Source organism: Zingiber officinale, chromosome 6B, assembly GCF_018446385.1.
Source record: "Zingiber officinale cultivar Zhangliang chromosome 6B, Zo_v1.1, whole genome shotgun sequence".
Taxonomy (NCBI): domain Eukaryota; kingdom Viridiplantae; phylum Streptophyta; class Magnoliopsida; order Zingiberales; family Zingiberaceae; genus Zingiber; species Zingiber officinale.
In genome coordinates this window covers 115,626,594-115,649,838 of record NC_055996.1, presented here as the reverse complement: position 1 = coordinate 115,649,838, position 23,245 = coordinate 115,626,594, and the positions used below count along the sequence as shown (strand labels likewise).

At 39.5% G+C, this 23,245-nt stretch overlaps 4 protein-coding genes across 14 annotated transcripts; 1 reads left to right on the top strand and 3 right to left on the bottom strand.

Annotated features, from left to right (window-relative positions):
• The first annotated feature begins 778 nt into the window (after window positions 1-778).
• LOC121989094 (protein MOS2-like) lies at window positions 779-10,429 on the top strand. Of its 11 annotated transcripts, XM_042542922.1 has the most exons (6): window positions 779-2,313; window positions 7,111-7,208; window positions 7,269-7,342; window positions 7,961-8,061; window positions 8,898-9,181; window positions 9,884-10,429. In XM_042542922.1, the coding sequence occupies exon 1, from the start codon at window positions 858-860 to the stop codon at window positions 2,259-2,261; it is 1,404 nt and encodes a 467-aa protein (XP_042398856.1). In that variant the 5' UTR covers window positions 779-857; the 3' UTR covers window positions 2,262-2,313; window positions 7,111-7,208; window positions 7,269-7,342; window positions 7,961-8,061; window positions 8,898-9,181; window positions 9,884-10,429. The 11 variants fall into 11 exon arrangements, with proteins under 11 accessions (XP_042398856.1, XP_042398859.1, XP_042398855.1 ...); XM_042542925.1 differs by lacking the exon at window positions 7,269-7,342; XM_042542921.1 differs by having other exon boundaries at window positions 7,269-8,061.
• Window positions 6,276-11,894, bottom strand: LOC121989096 (alpha carbonic anhydrase 7-like). The gene is made up of 8 exons (XM_042542929.1): window positions 11,792-11,894; window positions 11,499-11,716; window positions 11,308-11,414; window positions 11,112-11,214; window positions 10,865-11,032; window positions 10,741-10,794; window positions 10,562-10,662; window positions 6,276-6,651 (listed from the first exon to the last, which is right to left on the bottom strand). The coding sequence occupies exons 1-7, from the start codon at window positions 11,886-11,888 to the stop codon at window positions 10,564-10,566; spliced, it is 846 nt and encodes a 281-aa protein (XP_042398863.1). The 5' UTR covers window positions 11,889-11,894; the 3' UTR covers window positions 6,276-6,651; window positions 10,562-10,563.
• Window positions 11,895-12,992: 1,098 nt separating this feature from the next.
• LOC121991418 (phenolic glucoside malonyltransferase 2-like) lies at window positions 12,993-14,402 on the bottom strand. Its single transcript, XM_042545423.1, has one exon. It carries the CDS (start codon window positions 14,400-14,402, stop codon window positions 12,993-12,995), a length of 1,410 nt encoding a protein of 469 aa, XP_042401357.1.
• Window positions 14,403-20,477: 6,075 nt separating this feature from the next.
• LOC121991417 (protein DMR6-LIKE OXYGENASE 1-like) lies at window positions 20,478-21,353 on the bottom strand. The gene has a single exon (XM_042545422.1). It carries the CDS (start codon window positions 21,351-21,353, stop codon window positions 20,511-20,513), a length of 843 nt encoding a protein of 280 aa, XP_042401356.1. The 3' UTR covers window positions 20,478-20,510.
• Between the last annotated feature and the right edge of the window lie 1,892 nt (window positions 21,354-23,245).

Here is a 23,245-nt window from a genome sequence, read left to right as displayed (position 1 = left end):
ATTGTAATTTTTAATCCGAAATCAAAAATTTACTTCGCCACTAAGGATGCTCTGATACTCCTATGACCAGAGTCACCCTTTGGTGAAAAATCGATAAAGTTAATCTCATCATCCAGAAGTGCTCATTTTCTCCTCGCATGATCGACTTTTTTGACTTGTTGGGTTTGACCTTTGACAATAACAAAAAAATTTAAAAAAGATTTAAAAAAGAGAGACTAAATGTTGAAAAATAAAAAATATATATATATATATAACCTCCGATGTTCGTTTTAAAATTGACGGAGTTGACCACTATGAATTGGTCTAAAGTTCAACTTTGATTTCAAATTGTCGTCAACTTATCATGTCTCTTTGTACTGTTGGACAAAGGTAAAGGGATGATGATTGTCAGCCATCAATGATTTGATAATAGAGGAAATAAATATCAAAGAGAAGTCGTGAGAGATTAAGTTTTTTTTAATAAAATAAAATAAAATAGAAGAGAGGTATTATGGGAAAGAAAATGAGAAGGGATATGTATAATTTGATCCGTTTCAAAATGGGTATATATATATATTTTTTTTGAGTAATATGTAAAATCAGATATGTTGTTCGATAAATTATCGTAAAAAATTTGACCCAACCTTAAAAAGGAACACCTTTTAGTTTTTTTTTTAAAGGAAAAGGATGTATTTTTATAGTAAAAAATATAATGCAAGAAAATTCTTAAAAATCGTTAAATTTAAAGACGTTAAAAAAATCGTTAAATCTGAAGCATTTTGAAGCCCTTAACAAGTTTAATTTATGTGAGAAAGTCCGAACTCCTCCATTCCCCATCCTTTACGCCTCTCTCGGGCCTCGGCCGCCTAGGAGGAATCATGGAGAAAGAAGCGACAAAGCTCTCCTTCTCCTTCTCCTCTTCCAAGCCCTCATCTCGCCCCCCAGCCTCCAAGCTCGGCCGGCCGCCTACCAATGATGGCGGCTCGAAACCCCAATTCGTCACCATCTTCGATTCCTCCGCAGTCCCTAATCCCGACGACTCCAAGCTCGTCATCGCCCCGATTCCCAACGCCTACAGCAACCCTGCCTTGAAGCGGATGAAGAACCTCCTCCCCCTTCCTACCGCCGATGACGACCCCTCCGCTGACACAACCACCCGCTTTGTCCTAGACACCTCTACCGGCGACGCCCCTGCTGGGAGCATCCCGTATGGGCTCACCCTTCGTTCGACCGATGAATCCAGATCCCACCAAGAGGAAGGGGGCGGGTCTGGCCGTGGACGCAGCCGTGCCCAGGACGAAGATTTTCGGAGATATAGGGAAGATGTGAAGGATCGGCCGGAAGAACAAAGCATGGAGGCTTTCGAACAAGTCAAGGTGGAGGACTTTGCTGCCGCTGTCCTTGCTGGGTATGGGTGGAACCAAGGCCAGGTGATTGGACGGAACAAGAATCTAGCTGACACCAATGTCTTTGAATACAAGAGAAAGGGTGGATCTGAAGGTCTCGGATACAACCCATCTACGGGTGATCCCAAGAAGAGAAGAGGCTCTTGGGTTGTGGAAGGCTCAAAAGAGAAAGCAAGAGAGAAGGAGAAGGTACTCAGGGTTATATCAGGCAGATATATGGGTTCCAAAGGAATAGTCTTGAAGAATTTTGAGAATTTTGAGCTTGTCTTGAAGCTGCAGAGGAGTGGAGAGGAGGTGAAGCTAAGTCATGATATGGTGGCTGAGTTGGGATCAGCGGAGGAAGAGAAGTTCCTGAAGAAGCTTAAGAAATCAGAAGATGAGTACAAGAGTGGGAAGAAGGAGAACAGGAAGAGAGAGGAGAGGAGGAGCATGGAAACAAGAAGAGAGGACAAGAGTAACATCGTGCAGCAAAGCACCATGAGCACTGATCGTAATGGGGTGCCCAAGGTCCAATGGCTTACAAGTTATATTCGAGTCAGAATAATCAGCAAGGATTTCATGGGTGGAAAGTTGTACCTGCAGAAGGGTAAGGTGATTGATGTGGTTGGACCAACAACCTGCGACATTTCTATGGATGGAAGCCAAGAATTGGTACAATGTGTTGATCAGGACATCTTGGAGACAGCTCTGCCTAAGCTAGGAGGATCAGTGCTTGTGTTGTATGGGAAACACAAGGGAATTTTTGGAAATCTAGTAGAGAGAAATGCTGAGAAAGAAACTGGAGTGATAAGCGAGGCTGGTAGTCATGAGTTTATCAAGGTTAAGCTGGATGAGATTGCAGAATATCTTGGGGATCCAAGCTACCTTGGATATTGATTGTTGATTTCATGACAACATGGAGATGGGCATAGCTTCTTTCTTGACATTGGTAAGACGAGGCATTTCAAATCATTAAGCTTATGCTTTGCTCGCTAGTACCTAAAATAAATGTTTGGTAAGCATCTTATATTTGACCATGGACTCAAAAAGGATATCAAGTGGAGAAAATATTGCTAAAATATGCTTATTCCATTTTATTTATTTTGATGTGTGTATATACTTAGCGCATCTGTAAAGTTGTTGCCATGTGACTTTGAAGTCACAAGTTTGAGTTGCAAAAACAACCTCTTGCAAAATGCAAGGTAAAGTTATGTACAATAGATCCAATGTGATCCGACCCTTTCACGGGACCCCGCATTGGGAAAGCTTCGTGTACCGGACTGCCCTTTATATATTGAAGCATTTGAAGATGGATCACCTCATGAATCAACTTAGCATCTAGTATTTTTGCATCACCTCTGTAACATCTACATTCTTTTTGTCAATAAATCTCTTCTCTTAATTATTTTTCCTATTATAAATTATAAATTATTATTTTTTTGATTAAACTTAATTATACTATAATGCAAGGTTAAAATTTCGACCCGTGCCGAGGTTTCGATCTTGGACTGGAACGATACAGTTTCGGTACCGTATCGTGCCGTGCCGATATAGTTTCGGTATTTTTTAAATATAAAATATATTAATTAATAAAGTTTTTTTAGATTATCTCCACCATAACTAGGAGTTGATTAAAAAAATTAACCTAAGTTTAATTAAAAAAAATCTGAAATCTGACACCACTCGTGAGCCCGCATGACTTCGGTGCTGTCGCAGGGTTGCTCAACCAGTCATGGCCGCGGAGATTGCATGACTCCTTCGGCGCGACCACGTTGGTCGTGCGACCCCTCTGCAGTGAGCGCAGGGACGCACGATGTCTCCACGGCGACAGCGGAAGGGTTATGCAACCTCTCCGCTACTGTTGCAGGGTCAAGCGACTCCTCTGCTGTGACCACGGGTCGCGTAACATGTCACACTTGTCGTGAGTCTGGTGCCGAGGTCGTGCCGGTGTCGGTCGCCGAGCGTAACGAGACGTTTCGCCCGTTTCGACCGTTTCGGCACGACACTTTAAACCATGCTATAATGATTGACTCATTGTCTAGTGCATCCTTAAAGATATTAAGTTGCATAAAACTACTGAACTAGCGAGCTGAATCTACGCAAGTTAATGAAGGTGAATGCTATCTACATTCATATCTGGGTTTATGTGCTGCATGGAAGTACTTCATATGCAGATGCATGTGCTATTGGATCGATGGTGAGGTTAAGGGTGGGTAAATAGCTGATTGCTCAAGTACTTTTCTCATGCCTACAATTAAGTTAGTACGTAACAACATATAAAACATTTAATGTAAGACATAAGTAATCCTAACACTTAGTTGTTATGTGGTTCAGAGCCCTTGGTTCCTACTTCACAGCTTATGTTTCATCAGTGAAACACTCACAAAAATTGTCTATACTTTCTCCTTTTTGGATGCCTTTTGAAGGTGGAGAAACCCTTACAACCTCTCTTTATAATGAATAAGAAGATAAACAAATAAGTAATACAGTGATTACAACAATAAGAAACAATACAAGATTAAAGATCTCTTTGGTTTTGCTTTCACTTGCTTTTGATTTCTTTTAGTTGTGTAAGATTACTTGAGATTGTTGCCAAAAACTCCTATTGTTTTCTTTCTTATACCCTACTATTTGATTTCCTCCCTTCAATTGATTACTAAAATACTCCAGTCGATTGTGCTCATGACTGCTTTAGCCTTTTGTCCGCCAATGGATAGATAGTTGAGTCATCTATGTCTAATCGTGTGCTTGGCTCCTCAATGGATACTTGAATTGATTGATCTTCTATCAACCAATCAATTGATTTTGTCCTAGTTGATAGACCCACAAACATAAATGTTTTGTTCATTGGTAAATCAGCCTGAGTTGATTGCCTAATTCACAATCATTAATTAAGTGAATTAATTTTTTAGTCAGCTGGATCATCGACTCCAACCAATTCTAAGGTCAAGTTTTCGCTTAAGTCAAGTCTTCCTAAAACCTAAAGTATCAGTCACTCATAGACACTCGTTTCACTCAGACTTCCCTACCCAGAGGTCATACCTCTAGGACTTCCTTGTTTTGCCAAGAGACTTACTTTTGAGGGACTTCCTGTGCCAAGTGACTCTGTCTATGGGACTTTCTTGTATGTGTAGTATTGGTCAACCTTGACCTACAAAGACTTTCACTTGCCAAGAGACGTTGCATTTGTGACTTTCTCTGTCAAGAGGCTTGCCTTTGGGACTTCATCAACCTTCATTTACTAAGGCTTTAACATGTCAATAGGCCTCTCTTTTGGAACTTCCTTTGCTAAGAGACCTTGCTTTGACACTTCATGATTTGTCTAGTATCAATCAACTTGACTTACTTGAACTTTCACTTGCATACCAAGACTTCTAGTTGCAACCCATGTTTGATCTTTTCTTCTGCAAATACTTTTACTTTGCCAATGCCTATTGGACTTTTCCTTTACCAACACATGTGGGACTTTTCACTCCACAAACACTGAACTTTTTTTTTTGCCAACACCTATTCTACTTTTTCTCTATCAACACCTATTGGTTTTTCCCTATTATCAAGTGTCTAGTTAACCTTGACCCATCCAGTTGGATTTTATCCATGGTCAAATATCCTATTTATCTTTACCCACTTCATACACCATGTACACTTAACACATTATCCTAACTTAAACACTTGAATCAAATAAATACCTTTGACAAAAGATTTACCAAACAAACCAAACAAGTCTAATACCACCAAGTTGGACCATAATTGTACTAACATGTGTAGCTATGGCAAATACCTTTTAAAACAATACTTTGTAGAGCAAGATTATTCTAGTTTCTGGTTCATGTGGACATGTTAATTGGTAGTTTTTTTTTTTTTTGAAAAAAAAGTAATTTAAGCTGATTTCCAAAATGCGAAGTGAAAACTAATTTAGTTTGAAAATTTCAAGTGGCTGAATCAATTTGAAAATTTATTATATAAAAAAGGTAGATCCGCTACCTTAGCGGCCCCCCTAGTGCCGGCCCCACGGATATGGAGGGAGGTTCATGCAGGTACACAGGCCATAGGCGCGAAAATTTATTATATAAAGACTTTACATTGTGTTGAATACATACTAGCAATGGCTAATAAAGCATTAAACATTCTCTTTGATCTATTTCCTTTTCTTTCTCAATTGAGGTGATTCAAAAATTAGTTGTGTAGCATCACTTGTGCATGAATCAAGATAAGTAATGTTACATACTTGTGAAATTTGTATAGATGCATGAGAGGCAAATTGAAGTTCAGGGATGAAGTTTGGCAAAGTTTAGGGCATCAATAGTTGTACTCTTAGGCATTAGAGGTGGATGCAGCTCACGTGACATTTGATGATTTAGTTTTTCGTTAATGAATGCCATGAATGGAGAACTAAATCTGAAATCCTTAAGTAATCAATTTTCAAATCTGAGTTTTGCCCCTGTCCTAATTTATATTTATCAATTTAGAAGTTACTTGGAAAACCTATGTTAATTCCTTTGGTTTGATGTCTGGTTCTTGATGAGACAATAATGAAGTTAGAAGAGCAAAACTTTGTGTTTTTTCATTCAGTTTGGTATAAACCTACGGATGTTGGAAAACATGCACCTATTCTGTATCTCTTTCCTATATGGTTGTTTCTTCGGTCTAAACAATATTTCTCGTGCTGGTATAACAGCTCAGTTCACAATTAGTAGCTATATTATTTTCATTTCCACGTTGCCAACTACTTGTACCATTATGCAGGTTCAAACTTGGAGGAAGTAAATTGAATTTCTGCTGCAATTGTGTGTTTCTTTGACAGTTTTTCGGAAACACTGCGAATTTGTTTCACCAGCATTCTATTTTTAAGGCTTGTTGATGTTTCCATGAACACTATATGCAAAATCTCGTATGGATAACGTTAAGAAGTTGAAAGAGAAGACATTGTTCAGTATTTATTGTTGCTTGCTCAAGAGCACACACGATAAGGAAAGATGTCTTGATTCTTTGGGTGGGAGAAAATTGCATAACATGTTATGGCTATTACGTACCTTAATGCAACAAGCTCTACCTTCAAAAACCTATATTCATTAGCTTCTTCTGGGTTTGCCTCTTGGACGGCATGATTATATGCCCCAGTGGAAGCCACTAGTTACTCCCACCTAAGTCTTGTAGCTGAGAACTTTTCTCTGCACACTTGTTTCTGTGTGCAAAAGTTGTATAACTCTACCAACAGTTGCTTTTCTTGACCTCTTCATGGAACTTCAAATGGTTATCAATATCTCAGCAGCCACCGTAAAGAAATCTGGATTCATAGCATTTGTGTTTTTGATATGTCAAACATGAAATAATTGCATTCATGTATGAGGAATGAATAAATTGTTTTTTTAGAATTTGCATGAATTACATGTATAAAGATGATTGTGAGAGCCAAGAAACTTGTTTCTACTTAATTAACCAGATGTTTTTCTTGTGAAACATTTCTCATTTACTAGTGATGAAGATCCCACATCTTTAGTTTCTTTGTTTTGTTTTGTAAAGATTAGATGGAATGCACAAACTTTTCTTAAAATTTACAAACTGTTGAACTTGCCATTTGATTGTCTTAAATTGATTGTTGATTGTCTGGGTTAATCAAGTATAAGTTATTATCTTGTTTGACATTTTTTTTGTTAACATTTATAGGATATGTGACTGGATCCTCTGTTGTAATATACATATTTCAGGCTGTGCACTACTAACCATTATATAGATATGTTTACAGCGCTCCTGATGTTTTATGGAATACAACATTACTTATCCTTGGCTGGTTCTCTTATTTTCACCCCTTTGATCATGGTACCGGCCATGGGCAGTACTGATGTAAGACAATTTTTTCAGTGTTTTAACATTTTACCACAAACCTAACAGATGTAGTGTTAGAATTGATAATTTACACTGGAAGGAGGAGACAACTGCTGTCATTTCTACAATGCTACCAGTTTCGCAGTACTGATGTAAGACAATTTTTTCAGTGTTTTAACATTTTACCACAAACCTAACAGATGTAGTGTTAGAATTGATAATTTACACTGGAAGGAGGAGACAACTGCTGTCATTTCTACAATGCTACTAGTTTCTGGCGTTACAACAATAATGCATTCTTATTTTGGTAGTAGGCTTCCACTTGTCCAGGGAAGCTCCTTTGTATATCTGGCTCCTGCCTTAATTATTAATTCAGAGGAGTATAGAAATCTTAATGAAAAGTGAATTTCTGCCTCCTTATAGATAGACAATACTGATAGACATTTTTTTTTTTTTCCAATTACGTCTTCCACTGTTCTAGTTAGACTTCCTCTCTAGATTGGCATTTTGAATCCTGAATTTTATCATACAAATAGATTGTGGTCTTGATTTAATTGGTTTTCATTTAATCTGACTCAAATCATGTAGTTTAATTTGGTATTTGGTTGATTACTTGGTTCAATCAATGCAGGAGTTAAATGTTGGCCCTCAATAAGAAAAAGTATGCCCAATTTGTTGTTAAATGCTGGAAGTTAGTTTACTTGTCGAACACTGCATTTTCTCTGTTCTATTGTTTGATTATCATCCAAATCTCTTTTGATTAAATGCAGAAGTTTAAACATATAATAAGGGAATTGCAAGTGGCTGTTGTTGTTGGTTCAGTTTTCCAAGCTGTTTTGGGCTATAGTGGCCTCATGTCACTTCTTCTAAGGTATTTTATAAGACTGCTCCACTGCTAATTTTCTATTACGTGTATAGTCTTTCTTTTTGTATTAGGTTGGGTCTCCCATTACTGGTTGATCTGATAAATACTTTAAAATCAGAATTACATTTAATTTATTAATTTAAAATCAAATTTTAATTTTATTAATTAATAGAACGAGTTAACCAATTAAATCAAATTCTTTATTTCAATTTATTAACTAAAAATGTACAGTTCAATTTAAATTTAGTAAAATTAGTTAAAATCGATTAATAAATTATTTAAATTAGTCTAACTAGATTAGTTAAATTTAAACTAAGTTAAGTTAGTCCAATTAATCAATTGGTGTTAATTAAATTTAATATTAATTAAAAGTATTAATTAAATAATTAAATTAATTAATTATTAATCAAGTATCAATAATCAATTAAAATTTTGAATCATTAATAATAATTAAAGTTATGTATTAAATTAATCATTGTTTAATTATATATTAATTGCATTAACCTAATTAACTACGAACTAAATAAATACATAATTATTTTGTTAAATAATATTTTAAATTTACTTAGTAATATCTTCCTTTATCAATAGTTTAACTAACACTTGAGAAGTGGGGAGCCAGGAGTCTCCTATTTACACTTGTGTATCATTTTCTATATATAATTGGTATTTGTCCTAACTATTTGGTGTGGCTATATGATTCTTATCCCTTCATTAAACTTTATGCAAGCTATATCACTGATAATTATTCCTGGACACTGACATTAAATCGTCAAGCGGACTAGAACCATGCTTGTAGTTCTTGCCAATATTCTGATTTTATTTCTCCCTCTCTTTGACAGGAAAAGTTGGTGCTCTCCTAGCTTCTATTCCGGTTGCATTGGTTGCTTCTGTTCTATGCTTTACATGGGCTTTGATAGTTGCACTTGATGACCTTTCTACTTTCTAATATACTCAAACAAGAAGTTCAAGGAATATGATCATTGTTGGATTCACCTTATTTATTTCTCTATCCGTCCCAGCATATTTTCAACAGCATGAACCAAATTCAATTCTCATTTTGCCAAGCTATCTTTTGCCTTACGGAGCAGCATCAAGTGAACCAGTCCATACAAGCAATGAGGGGGTAAGTTTGACATCCCTTTTGTTGGCTATACACTACTAAGCCTTTCTTATGACAGCACTATTATTGAACTAGTGGTTCTGAGCACCATTTCACACCTCATTGTGATACAAGCTGTTTCAATTTGTTAGATTACTTAATCTGAACGGAGACATTTTAGTGACAACAGTTGGTTTAAAATACAGAAAAGTTATTGAATTTGGATAACGATTCAATGGTCTTAGCCAATTGTTTGTTTGGAATCATATCAATCTTAATAACTATGCTGTTTTTTTCCCAAAAGATGCCATTTTTTTTTTCCAAATTCTATCAGAAGTGATTGTATTTTTAAATCCCACCCACTTCCTTTACTAAATTACTTGTATGGCTACATTTAATTGACTTAAAATGTATGGTATTTAATAACATTCTGAGAAATGCAAGTATATTTCCTCTTCCTTCAAGCACAAAACTTGGGTCTCTTATTCTTGAAAATTCTTTCTAATTACACTATAGTTGCCATTATTTTCTTTTCAGAGTTGGTATCAAACAAGTTTTCAGTTCGCACATTTACTTGTATTCAAGTAGCTTGGTTGGCATGGGATCATTATTTCTCTTAGACTGTTTGAATGGGAATTTTCCAAGCGGCAATCAGATAAAATAGGATCTCGGGAAATTCCATTTTATGCTTAGTTTCATCTCTAACTTGGTTCCTAATTTTTGCAGTTCAATTTTGCTCTGAATGCTCTTTTATCTCTTAACATGGTGGTCGCACTCATCATGGCATTCATACTCGACAACACAGTGGCTGGTAGAAAGCAGATACATATGGTCAGACAGAGGTACACTAGACTTCGATTCGGCTTCTCTTGAACCATATGCTTTGCCAACAAATGTTAGACCCTTGTTCAGGTGGGCTAAATGGGTTGGTTAGTGACCTGATCGATATATGAAAAGTTTTATCAGCCTTTCTCCGGGTATTACATTACTCGAGATTCTTACAACATGAGCATATTTATGTCGTTCTCCAGACAAGCTGAGAGTGGATATGGATTCTTGTTTCCTAATACAAGACTAGCTGTTTGAAGAACAAGTTTCACATGACAGTTGTAAATGAAAAAGGTAAAGACAAAAGAGAGAGATTGATATTGATTTTTTATCTATGGTTTTTTTTTTTTTTTTCAATTTTTCTTTTCTTTTAAAAGAAATTACTTATTGTTTTTTGATACTAATGTTGTACATGGAGTGGATAATGATCTTTAGAATGCACAATGATCTTTATTATTTTAGACGATATAAAACAACCCATGAATACATTCTCCTAAAGATGAATCAACTCCTCCCAAATTAAATCAAAATATATGGTAGAAATTGTAGGCAAATGAGCAATACAGTCTCCCGTACCTCTACGGATGGATTTCAACATTTTTACGGTCCCAAGGAGTGTAAAATTGGATCTCCCGACCATTAATTGGCTGAATTGGCCTTGCGTTTTCCTCTGCTTCCTGCAAAACAGAGGAAAGAAGACTGATGTAAACGAATGCTCTGTTAAAAACATTCTCATGGTAATTGAAGCTTCTTACATCATGCACGGCCTGTCTCAGCAAAGCCGTTTGCTCCTTCGATACAGTTCTTATCTGACAGTCATCAAAATACACAATCAGCAACCAGAAACATGAAATATTTTTGTTCATGGCGAGTGAATACCTTCCCACTGATGGTCCAAACAACACCTTGATCACAAGGTGGGGTGGTCAGAGAGCCCATGTATCTGTAATACTTCCTACTTCCTAATTCGATGTGCCTTGGATCCATAAGACCCACTGCTCTCTCCCCTTCTCTTATATCTGCTATTTCTTCGATATCTTCCATTAGCTGTAAGAAAAAAGAAAAATGGGTGAGTAGTCTGTTTATAAATATGTTCCTGATATTTGAGAAGCTCCAAAGCCCAAACCTCCGAGAGGAAAGTGTCTGGTCGTCCAATTGTGTACATGATGCCAACTACAGCTACACGTTGGTCTGCTGATACATGCACCATATGCAGTTCCATTGCAAATCTGCATGAAGTTGAATAGCCTCGAGCTCAAACATCAGAAAAGTGATGACTTGTTCCCATGAAGAAAAGGTACATTTAGAGTGAAAAGGAGAACCTCTTCCCGTTAATACTATGCTCGGATGGTGAGTGCCAATGGCACTGTCGAAGCTCATAATCGGTGCCGTTGATGTGAATCGTTCCTGCTCCTTCCTCCCATTCCAACTGCATGCATCGATCGAGCATAATAGATGCTCATGCTTTGTTTACAAAATAAACGAGAAAGAAAACGATTTGAGAGATGCATACCATGATGTCATGGCCGCGATTCCTCAGCGTTGCATTGGACGCCCTATAACTCCTCTGGATTCTGCCTAGTCCAGGGACGACATGGACCCTCTCGTGTAAGAGGTCGATGGGGGACTGCATGTCTCCGTTGTTGCACAGAGCCCATTCCTGGTGTATCTCTCCCCAGTGTTCAGGACCATCTGGGCTCCCTACCACGTAGCTGAACTCTCTCTCATCCTCTACACCCAAAAAAAAAAAATTATATCCCAAAGCTTAGAACGGAGACTTTAATAGTTGATGAAAACATGACATACCAACTTCTTGAGCAGTAGCGAAATGGCTCCAAGGGACGAGGAGGACAACGAAGAGGGCAGAGAACAAGAATCCTTCAACTTGTCTCATCTCTAGCATGGCATTGATCGGGTTTGCAAGAGTAGATTGTGGAGGTTTTAAAGCAACGAGATTGGGCCATACAAGTCAACAACGATGTCGTCGAAAGGAAGATGCAGAAGAATGGAATGGGGGATGCGTTTCAAAATGAATTTAGAAAGATGGCCTTCATGTTGAAGACACATGTATCTATCGATGAAAAAAAATTGATTTGGGTTCTCAGATTTTTCAAACAACGGTCAATGCCGGCAGAGATCATTTTTCAACGGAAGCTATCAAATCGAACTATTACAAGTTTTATCATTATTTTTTCCATTAGAATACTATATTCCATTACGTGTAAGAGAAGAAATGATTGTGCTACACCATAGAAAGTATTGTAGATTCATCCTTCACATAATTTTGGTGTAAATGAGACTGCATTTTTAGTTTTTTTTTTCCCCTTTGCATGGTAGGTGAGTGTAAACAGAGGAACAATATAAAGACGCAAGTTGTTTTCCTCAAGTTTCTTCCACCTGACGATGTGAACATGCCAATCTTTGTCTTTGGCTTACAAGACAGCATTGACATTTTATGAAGAAACATATTAATCTTTTTAATATGTCCTTGAAAATTTCGTCATGACGCTTAATCAATTCACCCCCACCAAATCTACTCTCTCTTTTCTCCATTTCAGCTTAGAAAAGAAAATATAGTTGACTGTTCTTGGTTGCTTGAGAAGGCAGTCTTTATTTCGGATTAGTTCTATTTAGAACAAGTCGATGCGATTTAGTTTCCTCAGCCTTTTGGGGTCAAAGACAGTCTCTCTTGCAAAAGTCAATTATGCTTTCTTTACTCCTAAATTCGAACACCGACGAATGAAATTAGCTGATTTGTACAGGAGTATCGTTCAAACTGCTGCTGTATAATATCAGATCGATGAAATGATAGTTAGGCATTGAAAACCATGTTTTCCAATACGATCACTGAGATATAATCAAAAATATATAGGAAGGAATTCTCACTGATATATGATAGAACACAACAGAAATGACGAGGCATATTTTGTAGGTGGAGAAGTAAAAAGAAATACGATCGTTCTTCTGAAACTTGTGTGATCCAAGCCATGGCGACTGTCGAATCAGTTCACTGCAACCGTTTAAGACCATTTGAGAAGTGAGCCTCAAACTCATCCATCTCAGTCTTGGGCATCACCAGACCGATCTCCACTCCGCCGCTCTCATCTCTGCTCTCCGACACCGAAATGACTCCTGCCTTCGATATCGACGGCACGTCCACCTTCACCGGCCTTCCCCACCCGAAATCCACGTCGTAAACCTTGAACACCGGAGACCCCGCAACTCTCAGCGGCTTCCCCGGGATCGCCTGGTACTTCTCCGGGAACTTGTCTGCGTCCTTCAGTGGGTCTTCCTTAAACTGTTCGATGGCTTCCCCGATGATTCGAGCCGCCGTCACCACCCCATCTTCTCCCGCGAGGTCGATGGCCTTCGCATGGGCGATGTTACCAGTCGTGCAGTTGCCGAAGTACTCCGCTGGTAGCGGGGGCTTAATCCGCTCCCTGCAGTTTCCCGGGAACATCACGTGCGCAGTGCTGTCCGCGTTGTGCCCTTTCGCTTTGACGAGGGAAACCCACGCGTAAGCGTAGGTCGCCACGATGTTGGAGCAGCGGAAAGCGGAGTCGTTCACTTTGGAGGAAACCATCTCCTTTAGCTTCCGGAGGTAGTCGGCGGTGAGCGTCACCGTGCCGATGACCAGGTCCGGCGGCGTTAATTGGACCCTCGTAGGCTTGATCTTCTGCGCGGCGGCGGTAAGGCTGCTGAAAAATTTGGAGTACGCATCATTAGGGTTCGGAACTGAGCTCCGGTCGAAGGAGGGCGGCGCCGGCGCGGCCTTCTCGCGTCCGGAAGCTCTACAAGCCCACGACGACACGAACCGAGTGGAGCTTGAGCCGTCGCAGGCCGAGTGGTCGACGGTGACGGCCAAAGCCAAGCCTCTGTTTGGGAACAGAGTCACCTGCACGGCCATCACCGGCCGCTGGCCATCGTCTGCGGTCTTCGGCAGCTGCGGACTTAATGGTTTTATCCTGGTGTATTCGCGTGGGTTGTTTCTCGAGAGGTTGTCGAAGTCTCCGTCGTGCTCGGCGATTGCGATCGGAACAGAGTCGCCCTCGGCGTAGTGGAGCTCGAACTGGCTGTGGCTGCCAGGAGTAGGGCGGATCTTTCCGGCAAGGGGGTAGAAGTCTTGGAGGGCGAGGGAGAGGGCGGACTTAAGGGTGGGGAGGTGGGAATCGATGAAGTGAGAGGTTGAGTGGGGGAAAGAGTAGAAGAAAACACGTTGCACGGGCCCGGCGTAGAGCCAGCTTATGTCGAAGAAGGTGAGGGCGATGGATGATTCTGGCACCGATCCCGGCGGAGGAGCGACGCGAGAGGTCTCGAGGACTCGGAATTCCATTGGCGGTGATGGCAATTTAGAGATTGAATCGGAGATGAAGCTTGACTGGTGAGCTGATGGCCACTTTTCCACGGCCGACGACATTATAACTTCTGCGAATGAATGCTGCAAAAGGTTGGAACCGCCAACCCAGCGGCCCCCTCAACCCGGCTCCATAAGTATGAGAGAGAGTAAATCACGGTGAATACGGGCCCAGCTATGACATGGTGGTCTCAGATGTTTAGCACGGACAGATATTGATGTTATCGCATTTGCTGCCGCAGACCCTCGACCTCTCGACTCATGCTGCAAGAATCCATGTCATAACCAGTTGATCCCGCCCGTGGGGGCAACTTCTGCGAATGAATGACAGACGGCAAGGAGGTTAATTTGTAAGAAAAAAATAGAAAGGGAGCCAGAAATAAATAATAGGAGAGTAATAAAATTTATTATTAATTAATATTTATCTTATGAATAATATAATATATAATGTTAAAAAATACTTAATTAATTAACTAATTAATAAATAATAGAATTATTCTAAAAATATTTCTAAGAATAATTATAACAGTTAGAATAATTCAAATATTAATATAATTTGATTTGATAATTTGATCCAGTCAATTTTTATAATTTTGTTTTATCTCTTTTATCCTTTGACAAATTTAACGGGAGATCTCTGACGTTGAGTTTGCTTGCTAACTTGTTGAAACGTTGTCTGGATAGTGGCTTAATAAAGATGTCAGCGATTTGATTTTCAGTAGAAATATAAGAGATAGAGAACTGTTGAGTTGTCACAGTTCATGAACAAAATAAAAATCAACTTCCACATGTTTGTATAAGCATGAAAGATTAGATTTGCTGTAAGATATGTTGTTCTAATATTGTCGCCCTAAATTTTTGGTGCAATATTTGATGCAAGATGAAGTTCAGAGAGAAGTGCTTTGAAGCCAAATAATTTCTGACGTTGTATTTACTATAACTTTATATTCTGCCTCAGTGCCTGAACAAGATACCGTAAGTTGCTTTTTCGAATTCCATGAGATAAGATTTCGTCCAAGAAATATTGCATATCCACTAGTAGAGCGTCTATCTTCAGGAGAACTTGTCTAACCCGCATCACTATATGTATGTAAATCTCGAGACGATTGGCGATATAAAAGAAGACCATTTAGAATAGTACCTTTGAAATAGCGAAGTATTCTTTTTACATTATCCCAATTTTATTTGATTGGAGCATGCATGAATTGACAAGCATGATTTACCACAAAAATAATATCAGGGCATCTGATAGTGACATATTGTAAGACCCCAACAATACTTCGATAAATCTGTGGATCAGATAGAGCAGGAGAGGATGAAGTTGGAGAGTTGTTTATAGCAATTGGTGTAGAGATCGGACGTGCTCCATCCATTTTGGCTCTTTGAAGAAGTCCAATAATGTATTTGCTCTGAGAGAGAAGATAGTCATCCTCATGTGGAATAAACTCAATACCAAGAAAAAAATGAGCAATACCCAAATCTCGAGTAGGAAATTCTTGATTGAGAAGACTTAATAACGTTGTGATACCCTTGTGATCATTTCCGGTTATCAGACTGTCGTTCACATAAATAAGAAAAAATATCATATATCCATCATTATATTTGTGAAATAGAGATGAATTAGTCTTTGATCCAGAAAATCCTTGAGCTTGTAACCAATTAGATAATCGATGAAACCATGCACAAGGAGCTTGTCGAAGACCATATAAGGATTTCTTGAGTTGGCAAACATGAGATGGAAACTGTGGATGAATGAACCTAGATGGTTGCTCCATAAATACTGTTTCCTCAATATAACCATGGAGAAATGCATTTGAAATGTCCAATTATCGTACAAGCCAATTAGAACTAACAACTATTGATAATAATAGTCTGACAGATGTAATTTTGATGACTAGGCTAAAAGTGTCATTAAAGTCAATACTTGATTGTTGACTAAATCCTTTAGCTACAAGTTGAGCTTTGTATCTTTCAAGAGAACCATCAGCTCGATGCTTAAGACGGAATACCCATTTAGAGCTCACAACATTCATTGAGGGAGTGCGCGGAACTAGAGTCCATGTTCCATTGCGAAGAAGTGCATCAAATTCTGTGGCCATTGCACTACACCAGTTTGGATCCTTGTTTGCTTTTATAAAACAGGTTGGTTCAATAGATTTTGAAGAGACCATTAGAGCTCGTGGAAGGGGATATCAAATTGCATTTGGTGGGCAACGCTCATAAATATCACTAATGGGAAACATGCGACGAGGAGCATTATCATCTGAATCATTTGTTGATGACGATGAGAAAGTAGGCTGACATGGTGATGTAGATGACGGACTTGCATTATCTGAGGATCCAGAACCAGAGAACATATTATCTTCGATCAACGAGGCTTCTAAGATTGGAGTAGCAATCTGAGGTGATTCTAATGGTATAGGAGAGTTATTAGAGAGCTCCAGAGTAGGACCTAGGATGCCATCACTTCTGATAATATTAGGTGGCATTAAGAAGGTACCACTTGTATCTGAGGAGAGATTAAAGAAGCTACCAAAAAAAGGAATAGAGACTCATCAAAAGTAACATGTCGTGAAATATAAATTCATCCTGTTGGTATATGCAAGCAATGATAACCATGGTGCAAATTGCTATAACCAAGAAAAACACATTGTAGTGAAAGAGTGTCATGTTTGTGTTTAGAAGGAGCGTAACTATGGATAACATGCGCAACCAAAAATTTGAAGGAAAGTGTAATTAGGGGTTTGATTATAAAGTTTTTCAAAAAGACATTTACGATTGAGTAATGGAGTAGGAAGTCGATTTATGAGATATACTGCAGTGCTAACAGCTTCATCTCAAAATTTGCGCAGAACCGATGCATGATGAAAAGAGCTAATGCAGTTTCAACTATATGTCTATATTTTCTCTCAGCAGAGCCATTTGTTCTGGAGTGTGAGGACAAGAAACTCGATGAATAATTCTACAAGAGACAAGATGACGATGGAGAGCTTGATATTCGCCTCTCCAATCAGAATAAAAAGAGAGTATTTTACGATTAAAAGATCGTTCAACTTGAATTTGAAAATTACAGAATATATCAAATAAATCAGATTTCCTTCTCATAGGATAGAGCTAAGTATATTTACTAAAATGATCAATGAATGTAACATAATATTGGAAACCTTGATTAAACAAAATAGGTGCAGGGCCCCAAACATTAGAATGGATTATTTCAAGTGGAAAATTAGAAACATGATCAGATGAAGAGAAAGATAGCTTATGACTTTTAGATTCCATGCAGACCCTACATGAATGAGATGGAGAGGAGGTAATAGAAGTATGTAAACCATACCTATTGATGATTGACTGAACAATACGAAGGGAAGGATGATCAAGTCGAGCATGCCAAGCTGTTTTATTTGTGCGTTCACTAACAAAAGTTTTGATTGAAGAACTCTGAAGACAATAGAGGTCATTTTTGATTCTCCCATAAAACACAATAGCATTTGTTCCTCTATCCTTTATAAGATAATGACTATGATGTAACTAAAAAATGACATTGTTATCAAGACAAAACTGACGTGTAGAAAGTAAATTTTTAGTGATAGATGGAACATGAAAGACATTGCGCATGTGAAAAGTTCGATTAGATAAATGAACATATGTGTTTCCAAGATTAGTAATTTGCAAACCTGAACCATCGCCTACTTGCACTGTATCTGAGCCATAATATGGTATTATATCTGTAAGGATATTATAATCTGATGTGACATGATGAGTTGCTCTAGTGCCAATATACCAATCAGTAGATGAAAACTTTGGGGTTTTACCACAAGTAGGCACAAACGAAAGGACTTTAGGATATACTTATGAAATAAATGGTTGTCTTGAGGTTGTAAGACCACCAATGAATTTTGAATAAAATGGACTAGGACATTGAATACCAAAATGTCCAATTCCAAGATAAATTTGACATTTTATCCGAGACCAATCAAGTCTTTTAGGGCATATATTTCCAGTATAACCAACGATGTGACAAATCTAACATCGGTCTGAATTTTGCTTTTGGCCTCTTTGATGTTGTCGAGTATTTGACATCTAAAGTAAAAAATAACTTGTCCGGTGGTAGTGGAGAAAAACCATGGAGACGGAAAAAACAAAGATTAAGGAAGAGGAAAGAGAAGCAAAGGGGTTGGCAGTGGAAGAAAATAAGTATTTTTTTGTTCTGAAAAATAAAGAAGAATAAGAAAATTAAAACACGTAGGGGAAAAGAAGAGACCTGAGGGAAAAATTTAAAATTCGTCATTTATAGGATGCCCGTCTCAAGGAATTGAGGGAAGATAAAAAGGAGATGACTCTGAAACCATGTAAAAAGAAGAATAGGGAGAGAGCAAGAAATAATATGAGAGCAATAAAATGTCATTAATATTTACCTTAAGGATAATACAATATATAATGTTCAAAAAATACTTGGTCAATTAACTAATTAATAAATAACAGAATTATTCTAAGAACAATTTTGAGAATAATTATAACAGAATTATTAGAATAATTCAAATACTAATATGATTTTATTTGGTAATTTGATCTGGTCAATTTTGATAATTCTGTTTTATCTCTTTTACAATTCTCTCTAAGGGGGCATTCCCATTCGCTATGAGAGGCGGGGTGAGCATAATTAAGGATGTTGAAAATGAATTCACGTTTTTATCCGAAATAGCGATCACATTTTCTTATTTATATAAAAAATATATTTTAATTTTAAAATTATTAAAACTTAAAATAATATTATTCTCTTCCTATCCCTCCTTCCAACCCTCTAAAGCCTCTCTATAGACATCATTTTTTAATATATCTGAGCTACATTTGTTTTGTTTTAAATTTAAAATTAATAAAATGATTCGGATGTATACTAGACTCATTCCCCTCTTTCTTATCTCATGGAAATCCATGGCCGTCATCTCCCACCGAAACTTAGGTTTCATGTGTCTTGGCGTCCAAACTTTCCTACGGAATCCATACAGTGTGTCCCTCTAAGGCAACATCAAGGCTTTCCGATGAAATCCACACATCTAAGGTAACAGACATTAAGAGTCTCCGATGGAATCCATACAGAGGTCTCTCTATTCAAGTGTTTAGAGATTTATTTGCTGTAAATACTCTTATTTCAGAATGAAGTAAGAAGCTATGACAACAAAGGTAAGTATCATGAACTTATTCACCTTAGAAACCCATAGGATATATCCAGAAATCATATGATATGGGATCATCTTATTGGATATGATATGGTAAAATATCAAGTCCAATGTGAACCTGATATAATTTCATATTAAGCCCAACGGATCATATCAAGCTCACGTTAGGTCATGCTTCCTGACATGATCGCACCCATGTCCACAACGATTGACATGGCTCATGACATGGTCGTGCTCATGCCTATAGTGGCTGACATGGCTCGGTCATGTCCAGCGTCGGTCAAATACAAGTCCTCTCTAACCATATATATTATTGAATGTTGGTTTCTAAATATCATTATTGGTGTTGATTGTAATATTAATTCGTGTGAGAGAATTCTAAGTGTGGTTCTTCTTAACAGTTCTAAAACGATGAGACAATATTTGAAAAATGCTTGCTGAAAATTATTTACCAGGCCAAGAACTAGTTACACGTACGTAAGGCAGCCCGAATTTTTATTCTGGTTATATTATCAAGTACAAAGGTTGATACGAGTCATATGACAACTATAGTTTCGTCTGGTAGGAATCATTATTGATGCGAGCCATATGACATCTATAGTTTCATCTGGTAACAATCATTATTTAATATTATAATAGCTGAGGCAGCTAGCTCTCAACATGTAGAGGCAGCTCTCTCGTTGTTTATTCATGGCACTTGTTTAAATTGGATCACAAATTGGCGACTCGCTGAACATGTCGAGGCAGCTCTCTCGTTGTAAGCCTCTGTCCCAGAACTTGTCATAGTACTCTCCGTACGTGAACTCACGGTAGGCAGCCGGGTGCTCCTCGTCTACCAGCGCCGGCGCCGGCTTAATCACTGCCTCCGGGGACGGGCAATAGAACGTCGGCACCGAAATCCTTTCGGTGGAGTTATTCACGACCGCGCGGTGGATCACGCTCTTGTATCGGTCATTACTGAGCACCTACGTATCACAAATAATACGACGATTCATTAATGATTCATTGAGATTATACATGAAGAAATGGATGTACGTGCCTGAATCTGGTCGCCGATGTTGATGACCAAGTTGCCAGGAACAGGATCGACGGCGATCCATCTGCCGTTCTGGCCGAGAATTTGCAAGCCGGAGACGCCGTCCTGGAGGAGTAGAGTGATGGCATTGGGGTCTTTGTGTCCGGGGAGCCCGTAGGTGAGCTCCGGCTCTGGGCACGGCGGGTAGTAGTTCACCGCCATGTGCTGTGCCTGCTTCCCCAGCGCCGCCGCCAACCAATCCGTCTCCAGACCCAAGCTCTCGGAGATGGCTCCCAACAAACTCAGAGCCAGTCGCCTCGCGTTCATCGCGTACTCCGCCACCGCCTCCCGGAAAGCAGGGGGATTGGCCGGCCACTCGTGGACGTAGTCCTCGAGAGGGAAGCAGTGGAGGCGGAGGAAGTCGCGCCAGCTGGCGACCTCCTCTGTTCTCGTGTTGAAGCTCGTCGACAGCCTCGTCGTCCGCGATGGATCGTCGGAGTACATCTTCAGCCGCTCCGACTCCGGCTGCCGGAAGAACTCCCTGGCGACGCGCAGCATGGAGGTGATCACGTCGTCGGGGATTCCGTGGTTGGCGACCTGAAAGAATCCATGGCCTCGACAAGCTGAACCGATGGCCTGGACCACGGCGGCGCGGCCGGGGCCGGATAGATCACGCAGGTCGACCAGAGGGATGATGGCGGAGCCAGAGGCGTCGACGTCAGCGATATTTGGGCGAGAAGAAGGCGGACGGATGTACCGGGAAGGCACATACTTAGCGTGACAGGCGACATCGGCGAGTAGGACTGCAGCGGTCTGTGTCATGGTTTGGAGAATATAATTAGCTATCTAGGAAGTGGAAACGCTTGAGGTGAAATAGTAAATTTATTTACTATGCGATTATTATTCTATATTATATTTATGGTTTGTATTTATAGTAAATTTATTTTTTTAAATAATAATAATAATAATAATAATAATAATAATGAGAAAAAGAGTAATTTATTATTTATCATGTCCTGCATTTAATTTTTTTAAATATTTTTCGAAACGTACATAACTTTTATGTCTTGTTACAGCAAAGTTTCCTTATTTATTAAAACAAATATCCTAGTATTAAAACTACCAAAAAAAACCTTTAAAAATAATATTATTTTAATAGTCGATGAAAACATGACATACCAACTTCTTGAGCAGTAGCGAAATAACTGCAAGGGACGAGGAGGACAAGGAAGAGAGCAGAGAACAAGAATCCTTCAACTTGTCTCATCTCAGCATGTCATTGATCGTGTTTGCAAGAGTAGATTGTGGAGGTTTTAAAGCAACGAGGTGTTGGATTACAAATATTATAATATGTTGTCGAAGATTTTTAAAGGATTTAAGTTGAATTTAAAAATTATATAAAATTTAAATTCAACTTATAGTTGAGTTGACCGAAGTAGATGATCTCAGACTATCAACAGTGACTAGTTTTTATCTAAATATCAATCTCAGAGTGACTGAGTCAGAATGTCCGAGCAAAGAGGCCGATCGGATGATGCAGACAAGCCTAACAGGAGAGGCCGATCGGACGAAGCAGATAGGCTGAGCAAGAGAGACCGATCGGGTTGAGCAGATAGACCGAGCGACAGACAGGTCGGACTGTTAGAGAGGTCGGCCGGGTCGAGCAAACAGACTGGGCGGTAGACAGGTCGGGCTGTTAGAGAGATCGGCCGGGTCGAGCAGACAGACCGGGCGGCAGACAGGTCGGGCTGTCAGAGAGGTCAGCCGGGTCGAGCAGACAAACCGGTCGAGCTGTCAGAGAGGTCAGCCGGGTCGAGCAGACAGGTCGGGCTGTCAGAGAAGTCAGCCGGGTCGAGCAGACAGACCGGTCGAGCTGTCAGAGAGATCGACCGGGTTGAGCAGACAGGTCAGGCTGTAAGAGAGGTCGGTCGGGTCAAGCAGACAGGCCGAGTGAAGCAGACAGGTCAGGCTGTCAAAGTGACTGGCTGATCGAGCAAGATGACAGGCCGGGCAAAGATCTCGAGCAGGTAGAGAAGTTTGTCGGTCTGCTAAAGAGATCGACTGGGCGAGCTGACCGAGGCGCTGATCGAGCAAGATGACAGGCCGGGCAAAGATCTCGAGCAGGTAGAGAAGTTTGTCGGTCTGCTAAAGAGATCGACTGGGCGAGCTGACCGAGGCCTGCGAGTCGCAGTTTCCTTGAAACAGATTCGCTCAGCTCCGGCTGTGCTTCGAGGCTTACAAGGGTCGTCTGTTTCCCAGGATACAATGACCGACCGTGAATCCGACCAAGCACTGGTGGTCACGGCAAGCTGAGTGATACTTGAATGCTACCACGGGCACTCCGCCGAGCAGGAAATGCATGACAGAGGAGGAGGAAGGAAATTGGAGAGTCTTTGCTTTGCTTGCTATGTGTTTCTGCCTATGATCGGAGCCTCCTTATATAGGAGCTCGGATCAATAGCCAGAGTTAATGATCTTAATGGTCATTATTAGCCGAGTAGTGAAACGACCACCGTTTCACTCATTATTACTCGACCGATTTTATTCTGCATTAATCTCGAATTTAATGCATCCGTTTCACAGCAACAAAAGATCTACATGGCAAAATGTTGGTTGTTCCACTTGGGTAAATTTTACTCTAATCGGTCCGGCTTTCGTGTGCACAAGTCGCGCTTGCACACGAGTCAACTTGGTTCAGTGCAATCTGGGTCCTAG